This window comes from Pagrus major, chromosome 13, assembly GCF_040436345.1.
Source record: "Pagrus major chromosome 13, Pma_NU_1.0".
NCBI lineage: Eukaryota > Metazoa > Chordata > Actinopteri > Spariformes > Sparidae > Pagrus > Pagrus major.
Window position 1 is genome coordinate 17,857,244 of NC_133227.1, and position 16,548 is coordinate 17,873,791.

Consider the following 16,548-nt stretch of genomic DNA (forward strand, 5'->3'; position numbering starts at 1 on the left):
CAAGAAAGAGCTGAGCTTGAAAAAATCAAGACTGAAATCAGGCAACAAAAGCATAGAAAATCTTTCTTGGAAAATACTGAGAGAGAGAACAGCGACTTAAGGAAACGTGTCAGAACGGGAACAGATAAAGAAGTGAAACAAATGATGAAAACCAGAATGGCCATAGAACTGGAGGAAATGGAAAATGAAACTGTCAGACTGAGATCAGAAAAGGAGAAACTTAAGGAATACATAAAACTAATTATGGACCGTTTGGATCAGAAAAACAGTGAAATTGACCAACTTCAAAAATTATTAAGTGAACAAGTGAAACAGAAGACTAAGGGAGAAGATACTGAAATGCTGAAACAACGCATTCGAGGAGAGAAGGAGAGTGTGAGAATGGCAAGACAACAAGCTCAGGCAGAAATACATCAGATGAATCGTTTACGGGGGACTATGGCAAGACAGAAATCAGAGCCTGTCCATATGAACAGAAGAAAAATGAGAGAAATGGAACAGAACATTGAAAGGGAAAGAAGAGCTATGGTAGGCGAGTTCAAAAGACTAACAGAAGAACTCCAAACCAGTAAGAACAATTTGGAAACAGAAAGACAAGAACTGAAAGTTCTGAGGAAGGATCTCCACGAGAAGAAAGAAGAGATTGAAGCTGCCATGAACAACATCACTGAAGAGAGAGACAAACTCAATCAGATGAAGACTGTATTTGACAAAGAGAGAGAAATGCTTTTGAAAGAAAAGGACAGAATGGAAGACAAACATTGTGAACTGAAGATGAGAGAAGATCACCTGCTGAATCAAATGAAATCTATAGACACTGTGAGGGTAAAACTTCAACAGCTGAATGAAACGATGTGTGAAGACATGAAAAACAAAATGGAGACTTTGCAACAAAACAATGAAGATGTTCTAATGCTGTACACTGTATCTGAACAAAAGCTGGCAGAACTTGATGAACAGAAAGAAAACCTGGCTTGTTACACTGAGCAGTTGGAGAGAGAAAAGGAAGGTCTGATAAGTATAGTGTCAGACATTGTCAGCCAGAGAGAAGACATGGAAAATCAACGGAAGCAAGGGTTTGAGTTGGAAAAAGACCGTCTTGAAAAACTGAAGTCAGAGCTGAAACAAGAGAGAGAGGATCTGAATAGAGTGAATGAGATGATGAAGAAAGGGAAACTGGACTTGGAGCTGATGAGGTCTGACATCCAGAAACAAACTGACATATTAGAAGAAGAGAAACAAATTATGAAAGCGCACAAAGACAAGTTGGAAATCATAAAGGCTGAGCTACAAAAGAAGAAAGAACATGCAGACAGTCTGTTTCATGAGATACATAGAGAGAAAACCAACATTAAAGATCTGACTCTTCAGATTGAGATGGAAAGAGACCAACTTGAAAATGTCATGAACATGATGACCTTAAAACAAAAAGAACAAGATCTCGTGGAAGGCGAGTTCAAAAGACTAACAGAAGAACTCCAAACCAGTAAGAACAACTTGGAAACAGAAAGACAAGAACTGAAAGTTCTGAGGAAGGATCTCCACGAGAAGAAAGAAGAGATTGAAGCTGCCAGGAACAACATCAGTGAAGAGAGAGACAAACTCAATCAGATGAAGATCAGTTTTGACTTGGACAGACAAGTACTTGAGAATGAGAAAGATCTAATGAAAGGAGAACTCTCTGAAATGAAAATTAGGAAAGAGCAGTTTATGAGTAACATACAAACTCTAAGAAGAAACCTGCAGGGGCTGAATGAAAAGGCACATGGAAACATTAAAACCAAAATGTCCAAATTAGATCAAAACAATGAAGAAGTGCAAAGATTATGCCTTGTATTGGAGCAACAGCTTGAAGCCTTTCATCAAGAGAGAGACCAGATATCGGTTTACAAGAAGCTCATACAGACAGAAAAGAATGACCTGAGAGGTATCCTGTCAGACATGGCCATCCGGAGAGAACAGATGGGAAGTCAACAGACGCGATGTCTTCTGTTGGACAAACAAGATATTGAAAAACGGAAGGAAGAGCTGAATCAAGAGAGGGAGGATCTGAATAAAGTCAGTGAGGTGATGAAGAAAGAGAAACTGGACTTGGAGCTGATGAGGTGTAACATCCAGAAACAAACTGACATATTAGAACAGCAGAAACAGAATATAACAGAGGAAAGAGACAAGCTGGAAAATACAAAGGCTGAGCTACATAAGAAGAAAGAACATGCAGACAGTCTGTTTCATGAGATACATAGAGAGAAAACCAACATTAAAGATCTGACTCTTCAGGTTGAGATGGAAAGAGACCAACTTGAAAATGTCATGAACATGATGACCTTAAAACAAAAAGAACAAGATCTCGTGGAAGGCGAGTTCAAGAGACTAACAGAAGAACTCCAAACCAGTAAGAACAATTTGGAAACAGAAAGACAAGAACTGAAAGTTCTGAGGAAGGATCTCCGCGAGAAGAAAGAAGAGATTGAAGCTGCCATGAACAACATCAGTGGAGAAAAAGAAAAACTCAATAAAATGAAGACTGTATTTGACAAAGAGAGAGAAATGCTTTTGAAAGAAAAGGACAGAATGGAAGACAAACATTGTGAACTGAAGATGAGAGAAGATCACCTGCTGAATCAAATGAAATCTATAGACACTGTGAGAGTAAAACTTCAACAGCTGAATGAAAGGATGTGTGAAGACATGAAAAACAAAATGGAGACTTTGCAACAAAACAATGAAGATGTTCTAATGCTGTACACTGTATCTGAACAAAAGCTGGCAGAACTTGATGAACAGAAAGAAAACCTGGCTTGTTACACTGAGCAGTTGGAGAGAGAAAAGGAAGGTCTGATAAGTATAGTGTCAGACATTGTCAGCCAGAGAGAAGACATGGAAAATCAACGGAAGCAAGGGTTTGAGTTGGAAAAAGACCGTCTTGAAAAACTGAAGTCAGAGCTGAAACAAGAGAGAGAGGATCTGAATAGAGTGAATGAGATGATGAAGAAAGGGAAACTGGACTTGGAGCTGATGAGGTCTGACATCCAGAAACAAACTGACATATTAGAAGAAGAGAAACAAATTATGAAAGCGCACAACGACAAGTTGGTAATCATAAAGGCTGAGCTACAAAAGAAGAAAGAACATGCAGACAGTCTGTTTCATGAGATACATAGAGAGAAAACCAACATTAAAGATCTGACTCTTCAGATTGAGATGGAAAGAGACCAACTTGAAAATGTCATGAACATGATGACCTTAAAACAAAAAGAACAAGATCTCGTGGAAGGCGAGTTCAAAAGACTAACAGAAGAACTCCAAACCAGTAAGAACAATTTGGAAACAGAAAGACAAGAACTGAAAGTTCTGAGGAAGGATCTCCACGAGAAGAAAGAAGAGATTGAAGCTGCCAGGAACAACATCAGTGAAGAGAGAGACAAACTCAATCAGATGAAGATCAGTTTTGACTTGGACAGACAAGTACTTGAGAATGAGAAAGATCAAATGAAAGGAGAACTCTCTGAATTGAAAATTAGGAAAGAGCAGTTTATGAGTAACATACAAACTCTGAGAAGAAACCTGCAGGGGCTGAATGAAAAGGCACATGGAAACATTAAAACCAAAATGTCCAAATTAGATCAAAACAATGAAGAAGTGCAAAGATTATGCCTTGTATTGGAGCAACAGCTTGAAGCCTTTCATCAAGAGAGAGACCAGATGTCGGTTTACAAGAAGCTCATACAGACAGAAAAGAATGACCTGAGGTGTAACATCCAGAAACAAACTGACATATTAGAACAGCAGAAACAGAATATAACAGAGGAAAGAGACAAGCTGGAAAATACAAAGGCTGAGCTACATAAGAAGAAAGAACATGCAGACAGTCTGTTTCATGAGATACATAGAGAGAAAACCAACATTAAAGATCTGACTCTTCAGGTTGAGATGGAAAGAGACCAACTTGAAAATGTCATGAACATGATGACCTTAAAACAAAAAGAACAAGATCTCGTGGAAGGCGAGTTCAAAAGACTAACAGAAGAACTCCAAACCAGTAAGAACAATTTGGAAACAGAAAGACAAGAACTGAAAGTTCTGAGGAAGGATCTCCACGAGAAGAAAGAAGAGATTGAAGCTGCCAGGAACAACATCAGTGAAGAGAGAGACAAACTCAATCAGATGAAGATCAGTTTTGACTTGGACAGACAAGTACTTGAGAATGAGAAAGATCAAATGAAAGGAGAACTCTCTGAATTGAAAATTAGGAAAGAGCAGTTTATGAGTAACATACAAACTCTGAGAAGAAACCTGCAGGGGCTGAATGAAAAGGCACATGGAAACATTAAAACCAAAATGTCCAAATTAGATCAAAACAATGAAGAAGTGCAAAGATTATGCCTTGTATTGGAGCAACAGCTTGAAGCCTTTCATCAAGAGAGAGACCAGATGTCGGTTTACAAGAAGCTCATACAGACAGAAAAGAATGACCTGAGGTGTAACATCCAGAAACAAACTGACATATTAGAACAGCAGAAACAGAATATAACAGAGGAAAGAGACAAGCTGGAAAATACAAAGGCTGAGCTACATAAGAAGAAAGAACATGCAGACAGTCTGTTTCATGAGATACATAGAGAGAAAACCAACATTAAAGATCTGACTCTTCAGATTGAGATGGAAAGAGACCAACTTGAAAATGTCATGAACATGATGACCTTAAAACAAAAAGAACAAGATCTCGTGGAAGGCGAGTTCAAAAGACTAACAGAAGAACTCCAAACCAGTAAGAACAATTTGGAAACAGAAAGACAAGAACTGAAAGTTCTGGGGAAGGATCTCCACGAGAAGAAAGAAGAGATTGAAGCTGCCATGAACATCAGTGGAGAAAAAGAAAAACTCAACAAAATGAAGACTGTATTTGACAAAGAGAGAGAAATGCTTTTGAAAGAAAAGGACAGAATGGAAGACAAACATTGTGAACTGAAGATGAGAGAAGATCACCTGCTGAATCAAATGAAATCTATAGACACTGTGAGAGTAAAACTTCAACAGCTGAATGAAAGGATGTGTGAAGACATGAAAAACAAAATGGAGACTTTGCAACAAAACAATGAAGATGTTCTAATGCTGTACACTGTATCTGAACAAAAGCTGGCAGAACTTGATGAACAGAAAGAAAACCTGGCTTGTTACACTGAGCAGTTGGAGAGAGAAAAGGAAGGTCTGATAAGTATAGTGTCAGACATTGTCAGCCAGAGAGAAGACATGGAAAATCAACGGAAGCAAGGGTTTGAGTTGGAAAAAGACCGTCTTGAAAAACTGAAGTCAGAGCTGAAACAAGAGAGAGAGGATCTGAATAGAGTGAATGAGATGATGAAGAAAGGGAAACTGGACTTGGAGCTGATGAGGTCTGACATCCAGAAACAAACTGACATATTAGAAGAAGAGAAACAAATTATGAAAGCGCACAAAGACAAGTTGGAAATCATAAAGGCTGAGCTACAAAAGAAGAAAGAACATGCAGACAGTCTGTTTCATGAGATACATAGAGAGAAAACCAACATTAAAGATCTGACTCTTCAGGTTGAGATGGAAAGAGACCAACTTGAAAATGTCATGAACATGATGTCCTTAAAACAAAAAGAACAAGATCTCGTGGAAGGCGAGTTCAAAAGACTAACAGAAGAACTCCAAACCAGTAAGAACAATTTGGAAACAGAAAGACAAGAACTGAAAGTTCTGAGGAAGGATCTCCGCGAGAAGAAAGAAGAGATTGAAGCTGCCATGAACAACATCAGTGGAGAAAAAGAAAAACTCAATAAAATGAAGACTGTATTTGACAAAGAGAGAGAAATGCTTTTGAAAGAAAAGGACAGAATGGAAGACAAACATTGTGAACTGAAGATGAGAGAAGATCACCTGCTGAATCAAATGAAATCTATAGACACTGTGAGAGTAAAACTTCAACAGCTGAATGAAAGGATGTGTGAAGACATGAAAAACAAAATGGAGACTTTGCAACAAAACAATGAAGATGTTCTAATGCTGTACACTGTATCTGAACAAAAGCTGGCAGAACTTGATGAACAGAAAGAAAACCTGGCTTGTTACACTGAGCAGTTGGAGAGAGAAAAGGAAGGTCTGATAAGTATAGTGTCAGACATTGTCAGCCAGAGAGAAGACATGGAAAATCAACGGAAGCAAGGGTTTGAGTTGGAAAAAGACCGTCTTGAAAAACTGAAGTCAGAGCTGAAACAAGAGAGAGAGGATCTGAATAGAGTGAATGAGATGATGAAGAAAGGGAAACTGGACTTGGAGCTGATGAGGTCTGACATCCAGAAACAAACTGACATATTAGAAGAAGAGAAACAAATTATGAAAGCGCACAACGACAAGTTGGTAATCATAAAGGCTGAGCTACAAAAGAAGAAAGAACATGCAGACAGTCTGTTTCATGAGATACATAGAGAGAAAACCAACATTAAAGATCTGACTCTTCAGATTGAGATGGAAAGAGACCAACTTGAAAATGTCATGAACATGATGACCTTAAAACAAAAAGAACAAGATCTCGTGGAAGGCGAGTTCAAAAGACTAACAGAAGAACTCCAAACCAGTAAGAACAATTTGGAAACAGAAAGACAAGAACTGAAAGTTCTGAGGAAGGATCTCCACGAGAAGAAAGAAGAGATTGAAGCTGCCAGGAACAACATCAGTGAAGAGAGAGACAAACTCAATCAGATGAAGATCAGTTTTGACTTGGACAGACAAGTACTTGAGAATGAGAAAGATCAAATGAAAGGAGAACTCTCTGAATTGAAAATTAGGAAAGAGCAGTTTATGAGTAACATACAAACTCTGAGAAGAAACCTGCAGGGGCTGAATGAAAAGGCACATGGAAACATTAAAACCAAAATGTCCAAATTAGATCAAAACAATGAAGAAGTGCAAAGATTATGCCTTGTATTGGAGCAACAGCTTGAAGCCTTTCATCAAGAGAGAGACCAGATGTCGGTTTACAAGAAGCTCATACAGACAGAAAAGAATGACCTGAGGTGTAACATCCAGAAACAAACTGACATATTAGAACAGCAGAAACAGAATATAACAGAGGAAAGAGACAAGCTGGAAAATACAAAGGCTGAGCTACATAAGAAGAAAGAACATGCAGACAGTCTGTTTCATGAGATACATAGAGAGAAAACCAACATTAAAGATCTGACTCTTCAGGTTGAGATGGAAAGAGACCAACTTGAAAATGTCATGAACATGATGACCTTAAAACAAAAAGAACAAGATCTCGTGGAAGGCGAGTTCAAAAGACTAACAGAAGAACTCCAAACCAGTAAGAACAATTTGGAAACAGAAAGACAAGAACTGAAAGTTCTGAGGAAGGATCTCCACGAGAAGAAAGAAGAGATTGAAGCTGCCAGGAACAACATCAGTGAAGAGAGAGACAAACTCAATCAGATGAAGATCAGTTTTGACTTGGACAGACAAGTACTTGAGAATGAGAAAGATCAAATGAAAGGAGAACTCTCTGAATTGAAAATTAGGAAAGAGCAGTTTATGAGTAACATACAAACTCTGAGAAGAAACCTGCAGGGGCTGAATGAAAAGGCACATGGAAACATTAAAACCAAAATGTCCAAATTAGATCAAAACAATGAAGAAGTGCAAAGATTATGCCTTGTATTGGAGCAACAGCTTGAAGCCTTTCATCAAGAGAGAGACCAGATGTCGGTTTACAAGAAGCTCATACAGACAGAAAAGAATGACCTGAGGTGTAACATCCAGAAACAAACTGACATATTAGAACAGCAGAAACAGAATATAACAGAGGAAAGAGACAAGCTGGAAAATACAAAGGCTGAGCTACATAAGAAGAAAGAACATGCAGACAGTCTGTTTCATGAGATACATAGAGAGAAAACCAACATTAAAGATCTGACTCTTCAGATTGAGATGGAAAGAGACCAACTTGAAAATGTCATGAACATGATGACCTTAAAACAAAAAGAACAAGATCTCGTGGAAGGCGAGTTCAAAAGACTAACAGAAGAACTCCAAACCAGTAAGAACAATTTGGAAACAGAAAGACAAGAACTGAAAGTTCTGGGGAAGGATCTCCACGAGAAGAAAGAAGAGATTGAAGCTGCCATGAACATCAGTGGAGAAAAAGAAAAACTCAACAAAATGAAGACTGTATTTGACAAAGAGAGAGAAATGCTTTTGAAAGAAAAGGACAGAATGGAAGACAAACATTGTGAACTGAAGATGAGAGAAGATCACCTGCTGAATCAAATGAAATCTATAGACACTGTGAGAGTAAAACTTCAACAGCTGAATGAAAGGATGTGTGAAGACATGAAAAACAAAATGGAGACTTTGCAACAAAACAATGAAGATGTTCTAATGCTGTACACTGTATCTGAACAAAAGCTGGCAGAACTTGATGAACAGAAAGAAAACCTGGCTTGTTACACTGAGCAGTTGGAGAGAGAAAAGGAAGGTCTGATAAGTATAGTGTCAGACATTGTCAGCCAGAGAGAAGACATGGAAAATCAACGGAAGCAAGGGTTTGAGTTGGAAAAAGACCGTCTTGAAAAACTGAAGTCAGAGCTGAAACAAGAGAGAGAGGATCTGAATAGAGTGAATGAGATGATGAAGAAAGGGAAACTGGACTTGGAGCTGATGAGGTCTGACATCCAGAAACAAACTGACATATTAGAAGAAGAGAAACAAATTATGAAAGCGCACAAAGACAAGTTGGAAATCATAAAGGCTGAGCTACAAAAGAAGAAAGAACATGCAGACAGTCTGTTTCATGAGATACATAGAGAGAAAACCAACATTAAAGATCTGACTCTTCAGGTTGAGATGGAAAGAGACCAACTTGAAAATGTCATGAACATGATGTCCTTAAAACAAAAAGAACAAGATCTCGTGGAAGGCGAGTTCAAAAGACTAACAGAAGAACTCCAAACCAGTAAGAACAATTTGGAAACAGAAAGACAAGAACTGAAAGTTCTGAGGAAGGATCTCCGCGAGAAGAAAGAAGAGATTGAAGCTGCCATGAACAACATCAGTGGAGAAAAAGAAAAACTCAATAAAATGAAGACTGTATTTGACAAAGAGAGAGAAATGCTTTTGAAAGAAAAGGACAGAATGGAAGACAAACATTGTGAACTGAAGATGAGAGAAGATCACCTGCTGAATCAAATGAAATCTATAGACACTGTGAGAGTAAAACTTCAACAGCTGAATGAAAGGATGTGTGAAGACATGAAAAACAAAATGGAGACTTTGCAACAAAACAATGAAGATGTTCTAATGCTGTACACTGTATCTGAACAAAAGCTGGCAGAACTTGATGAACAGAAAGAAAACCTGGCTTGTTACACTGAGCAGTTGGAGAGAGAAAAGGAAGGTCTGATAAGTATAGTGTCAGACATTGTCAGCCAGAGAGAAGACATGGAAAATCAACGGAAGCAAGGGTTTGAGTTGGAAAAAGACCGTCTTGAAAAACTGAAGTCAGAGCTGAAACAAGAGAGAGAGGATCTGAATAGAGTGAATGAGATGATGAAGAAAGGGAAACTGGACTTGGAGCTGATGAGGTCTGACATCCAGAAACAAACTGACATATTAGAAGAAGAGAAACAAATTATGAAAGCGCACAACGACAAGTTGGTAATCATAAAGGCTGAGCTACAAAAGAAGAAAGAACATGCAGACAGTCTGTTTCATGAGATACATAGAGAGAAAACCAACATTAAAGATCTGACTCTTCAGATTGAGATGGAAAGAGACCAACTTGAAAATGTCATGAACATGATGACCTTAAAACAAAAAGAACAAGATCTCGTGGAAGGCGAGTTCAAAAGACTAACAGAAGAACTCCAAACCAGTAAGAACAATTTGGAAACAGAAAGACAAGAACTGAAAGTTCTGAGGAAGGATCTCCACGAGAAGAAAGAAGAGATTGAAGCTGCCAGGAACAACATCAGTGAAGAGAGAGACAAACTCAATCAGATGAAGATCAGTTTTGACTTGGACAGACAAGTACTTGAGAATGAGAAAGATCAAATGAAAGGAGAACTCTCTGAATTGAAAATTAGGAAAGAGCAGTTTATGAGTAACATACAAACTCTGAGAAGAAACCTGCAGGGGCTGAATGAAAAGGCACATGGAAACATTAAAACCAAAATGTCCAAATTAGATCAAAACAATGAAGAAGTGCAAAGATTATGCCTTGTATTGGAGCAACAGCTTGAAGCCTTTCATCAAGAGAGAGACCAGATGTCGGTTTACAAGAAGCTCATACAGACAGAAAAGAATGACCTGAGGTGTAACATCCAGAAACAAACTGACATATTAGAACAGCAGAAACAGAATATAACAGAGGAAAGAGACAAGCTGGAAAATACAAAGGCTGAGCTACATAAGAAGAAAGAACATGCAGACAGTCTGTTTCATGAGATACATAGAGAGAAAACCAACATTAAAGATCTGACTCTTCAGGTTGAGATGGAAAGAGACCAACTTGAAAATGTCATGAACATGATGACCTTAAAACAAAAAGAACAAGATCTCGTGGAAGGCGAGTTCAAAAGACTAACAGAAGAACTCCAAACCAGTAAGAACAATTTGGAAACAGAAAGACAAGAACTGAAAGTTCTGAGGAAGGATCTCCACGAGAAGAAAGAAGAGATTGAAGCTGCCAGGAACAACATCAGTGAAGAGAGAGACAAACTCAATCAGATGAAGATCAGTTTTGACTTGGACAGACAAGTACTTGAGAATGAGAAAGATCAAATGAAAGGAGAACTCTCTGAATTGAAAATTAGGAAAGAGCAGTTTATGAGTAACATACAAACTCTGAGAAGAAACCTGCAGGGGCTGAATGAAAAGGCACATGGAAACATTAAAACCAAAATGTCCAAATTAGATCAAAACAATGAAGAAGTGCAAAGATTATGCCTTGTATTGGAGCAACAGCTTGAAGCCTTTCATCAAGAGAGAGACCAGATGTCGGTTTACAAGAAGCTCATACAGACAGAAAAGAATGACCTGAGGTGTAACATCCAGAAACAAACTGACATATTAGAACAGCAGAAACAGAATATAACAGAGGAAAGAGACAAGCTGGAAAATACAAAGGCTGAGCTACATAAGAAGAAAGAACATGCAGACAGTCTGTTTCATGAGATACATAGAGAGAAAACCAACATTAAAGATCTGACTCTTCAGATTGAGATGGAAAGAGACCAACTTGAAAATGTCATGAACATGATGACCTTAAAACAAAAAGAACAAGATCTCGTGGAAGGCGAGTTCAAAAGACTAACAGAAGAACTCCAAACCAGTAAGAACAATTTGGAAACAGAAAGACAAGAACTGAAAGTTCTGGGGAAGGATCTCCACGAGAAGAAAGAAGAGATTGAAGCTGCCATGAACATCAGTGGAGAAAAAGAAAAACTCAATAAAATGAAGACTGTATTTGACAAAGAGAGAGAAATGCTTTTGAAAGAAAAGGACAGAATGGAAGACAAACATTGTGAACTGAAGATGAGAGAAGATCACCTGCTGAATCAAATGAAATCTATAGACACTGTGAGAGTAAAACTTCAACAGCTGAATGAAAGGATGTGTGAAGACATGAAAAACAAAATGGAGACTTTGCAACAAAACAATGAAGATGTTCTAATGCTGTACACTGTATCTGAACAAAAGCTGGCAGAACTTGATGAACAGAAAGAAAACCTGGCTTGTTACACTGAGCAGTTGGAGAGAGAAAAGGAAGGTCTGATAAGTATAGTGTCAGACATTGTCAGCCAGAGAGAAGACATGGAAAATCAACGGAAGCAAGGGTTTGAGTTGGAAAAAGACCGTCTTGAAAAACTGAAGTCAGAGCTGAAACAAGAGAGAGAGGATCTGAATAGAGTGAATGAGATGATGAAGAAAGGGAAACTGGACTTGGAGCTGATGAGGTCTGACATCCAGAAACAAACTGACATATTAGAAGAAGAGAAACAAATTATGAAAGCGCACAACGACAAGTTGGAAATCATAAAGGCTGAGCTACAAAAGAAGAAAGAACATGCAGACAGTCTGTTTCATGAGATACATAGAGAGAAAACCAACATTAAAGATCTGACTCTTCAGATTGAGATGGAAAGAGACCAACTTGAAAATGTCATGAACATGATGACCTTAAAACAAAAAGAACAAGATCTCGTGGAAGGCGAGTTCAAAAGACTAACAGAAGAACTCCAAACCAGTAAGAACAATTTGGAAACAGAAAGACAAGAACTGAAAGTTCTGGGGAAGGATCTCCACGAGAAGAAAGAAGAGATTGAAGCTGCCATGAACATCAGTGGAGAAAAAGAAAAACTCAATAAAATGAAGACTGTATTTGACAAAGAGAGAGAAATGCTTTTGAAAGAAAAGGACAGAATGGAAGACAAACATTGTGAACTGAAGATGAGAGAAGATCACCTGCTGAATCAAATGAAATCTATAGACACTGTGAGAGTAAAACTTCAACAGCTGAATGAAAGGATGTGTGAAGACATGAAAAACAAAATGGAGACTTTGCAACAAAACAATGAAGATGTTCTAATGCTGTACACTGTATCTGAACAAAAGCTGGCAGAACTTGATGAACAGAAAGAAAACCTGGCTTGTTACACTGAGCAGTTGGAGAGAGAAAAGGAAGGTCTGATAAGTATAGTGTCAGACATTGTCAGCCAGAGAGAAGACATGGAAAATCAACGGAAGCAAGGGTTTGAGTTGGAAAAAGACCGTCTTGAAAAACTGAAGTCAGAGCTGAAACAAGAGAGAGAGGATCTGAATAGAGTGAATGAGATGATGAAGAAAGGGAAACTGGACTTGGAGCTGATGAGGTCTGACATCCAGAAACAAACTGACATATTAGAAGAAGAGAAACAAATTATGAAAGCGCACAAAGACAAGTTGGAAATCATAAAGGCTGAGCTACAAAAGAAGAAAGAACATGCAGACAGTCTGTTTCATGAGATACATAGAGAGAAAACCAACATTAAAGATCTGACTCTTCAGATTGAGATGGAAAGAGACCAACTTGAAAATGTCATGAACATGATGACCTTAAAACAAAAAGAACAAGATCTCGTGGAAGGCGAGTTCAAAAGACTAACAGAAGAACTCCAAACCAGTAAGAACAACTTGGAAACAGAAAGACAAGAACTGAAAGTTCTGAGGAAGGATCTCCACGAGAAGAAAGAAGAGATTGAAGCTGCCAGGAACAACATCAGTGAAGAGAGAGACAAACTCAATCAGATGAAGATCAGTTTTGACTTGGACAGACAAGTACTTGAGAATGAGAAAGATCTAATGAAAGGAGAACTCTCTGAAATGAAAATTAGGAAAGAGCAGTTTATGAGTAACATACAAACTCTAAGAAGAAACCTGCAGGGGCTGAATGAAAAGGCACATGGAAACATTAAAACCAAAATGTCCAAATTAGATCAAAACAATGAAGAAGTGCAACGATTATGCCTTGTATTGGAGCAACAGCTTGAAGCCTTTCATCAAGAGAGAGACCAGATATCGGTTTACAAGAAGCTCATACAGACAGAAAAGAATGACCTGAGAGGTATCCTGTCAGACATGGCCATCCGGAGAGAACAGATGGAAAGTCAACAGACGCGATGTCTTCTGTTGGACAAACAAGATATTGAAAAACGGAAGGAAGAGCTGAATCAAGAGAGGGAGGATCTGAATAAAGTCAGTGAGGTGATGAAGAAAGAGAAACTGGACTTGGAGCTGATGAGGTGTAACATCCAGAAACAAACTGACATATTAGAACAGCAGAAACAGAATATAACAGAGGAAAGAGACAAGCTGGAAAATACAAAGGCTGAGCTACATAAGAAGAAAGAACATGCAGACAGTCTGTTTCATGAGATACATAGAGAGAAAACCAACATTAAAGATCTGACTCTTCAGGTTGAGATGGAAAGAGACCAACTTGAAAATGTCATGAACATGATGACCTTAGAACAAAAAGAACAAGATCTCGTGGAAGGCGAGTTCAAAAGACTAGCAGAAGAACTCCAAACCAGTAAGAACAATTTGGAAACAGAAAGACAAGAACTGAAAGTTCTGAGGAAGGATCTCCACGAGAAGAAAGAAGAGATTGAAGCTGCCATGAACAACATCAGTGGAGAAAAAGAAAAACTCAATAAAATGAAGACTGTATTTGACAAAGAGAGAGAAATGCTTTTGAAAGAAAAGGACAGAATGGAAGACAAACATTGTGAACTGAAGATGAGAGAAGATCACCTGCTGAATCAAATGAAATCTATAGACACTGTGAGAGTAAAACTTCAACAGCTGAATGAAAGGATGTGTGAAGACATGAAAAACAAAATGGAGACTTTGCAACAAAACAATGAAGATGTTCTAATGCTGTACACTGTATCTGAACAAAAGCTGGCAGAACTTGATGAACAGAAAGAAAACCTGGCTTGTTACACTGAGCAGTTGGAGAGAGAAAAGGAAGGTCTGATAAGTATAGTGTCAGACATTGTCAGCCAGAGAGAAGACATGGAAAATCAACGGAAGCAAGGGTTTGAGTTGGAAAAAGACCGTCTTGAAAAACTGAAGTCAGAGCTGAAACAAGAGAGAGAGGATCTGAATAGAGTGAATGAGATGATGAAGAAAGGGAAACTGGACTTGGAGCTGATGAGGTCTGACATCCAGAAACAAACTGACATATTAGAAGAAGAGAAACAAATTATGAAAGCGCACAACGACAAGTTGGAAATCATAAAGGCTGAGCTACAAAAGAAGAAAGAACATGCAGACAGTCTGTTTCATGAGATACATAGAGAGAAAACCAACATTAAAGATCTGACTCTTCAGATTGAGATGGAAAGAGACCAACTTGAAAATGTCATGAACATGATGACCTTAAAACAAAAAGAACAAGATCTCGTGGAAGGCGAGTTCAAAAGACTAACAGAAGAACTCCAAACCAGTAAGAACAATTTGGAAACAGAAAGACAAGAACTGAAAGTTCTGAGGAAGGATCTCCACGAGAAGAAAGAAGAGATTGAAGCTGCCAGGAACAACATCAGTGAAGAGAGAGACAAACTCAATCAGATGAAGATCAGTTTTGACTTGGACAGACAAGTACTTGAGAATGAGAAAGATCTAATGAAAGGAGAACTCTCTGAATTGAAAATTAGGAAAGAGCAGTTTATGAGTAACATACAAACTCTGAGAAGAAACCTGCAGGGGCTGAATGAAAAGGCACATGGAAACATTAAAACCAAAATGTCCAAATTAGATCAAAACAATGAAGAAGTGCGAAGATTATGCCTTGTATTGGAGCAACAGCTTGAAGCCTTTCATCAAGAGAGAGACCAGATGTCGGTTTACAAGAAGCTCATACAGACAGAAAAGAATGACCTGAGGTGTAACATCCAGAAACAAACTGACATATTAGAACAGCAGAAACAGAATATAACAGAGGAAAGAGACAAGCTGGAAAATACAAAGGCTGAGCTACATAAGAAGAAAGAACATGCAGACAGTCTGTTTCATGAGATACATAGAGAGAAAACCAACATTAAAGATCTGACTCTTCAGGTTGAGATGGAAAGAGACCAACTTGAAAATGTCATGAACATGATGACCTTAAAACAAAAAGAACAAGATCTCGTGGAAGGCGAGTTCAAAAGACTAACAGAAGAACTCCAAACCAGTAAGAACAACTTGGAAACAGAAAGACAAGAACTGAAAGTTCTGAGGAAGGATCTCCACGAGAAGAAAGAAGAGATTGAAGCTGCCAGGAACAACATCAGTGAAGAGAGAGACAAACTCAATCAGATGAAGATCAGTTTTGACTTGGACAGACAAGTACTTGAGAATGAGAAAGATCAAATGAAAGGAGAACTCTCTGAATTGAAAATTAGGAAAGAGCAGTTTATGAGTAACATACAAACTCTGAGAAGAAACCTGCAGGGGCTGAATGAAAAGGCACATGGAAACATTAAAACCAAAATGTCCAAATTAGATCAAAACAATGAAGAAGTGCGAAGATTATGCCTTGTATTGGAGCAACAGCTTGAAGCCTTTCATCAAGAGAGAGACCAGATGTCGGTTTACAAGAAGCTCATACAGACAGAAAAGAATGACCTGAGGTGTAACATCCAGAAACAAACTGACATATTAGAACAGCAGAAACAGAATATAACAGAGGAAAGAGACAAGCTGGAAAATACAAAGGCTGAGCTACATAAGAAGAAAGAACATGCAGACAGTCTGTTTCATGAGATACATAGAGAGAAAACCAACATTAAAGATCTGACTCTTCAGGTTGAGATGGAAAGAGACCAACTTGAAAATGTCATGAACATGATGACCTTAAAACAAAAAGAACAAGATCTCGTGGAAGGCGAGTTCAAAAGACTAGCAGAAGAACTCCAAACCAGTAAGAACAATTTGGAAACAGAAAGACAAGAACTGAAAGTTCTGAGGAAGGATCTCCACGAGAAGAAAGAAGAGATTGAA

The 16,548-nt window shown here is 38.3% G+C and overlaps 2 protein-coding genes across 2 annotated transcripts in view; both read left to right on the forward strand.

The window, feature by feature from the left end:
* The window catches only part of LOC141007359 (uncharacterized), a 71,094-nt gene that overhangs the window by 24,611 nt on the left and 29,935 nt on the right, over positions 1–16,548 (forward strand). The window lies entirely within an intron of this gene.
* The window catches only part of LOC141006600 (uncharacterized), a 28,387-nt gene continuing 11,839 nt past the window's right edge, over positions 1–16,548 (forward strand). Inside the window, exon 1 of the mRNA XM_073478820.1 lies at positions 1–16,548. This exon is cut by the window's right edge and continues 11,839 nt beyond it. Coding sequence (XP_073334921.1) covers positions 142–16,548 — 16,407 coding nt within the window. The 5' untranslated portion in view covers positions 1–141.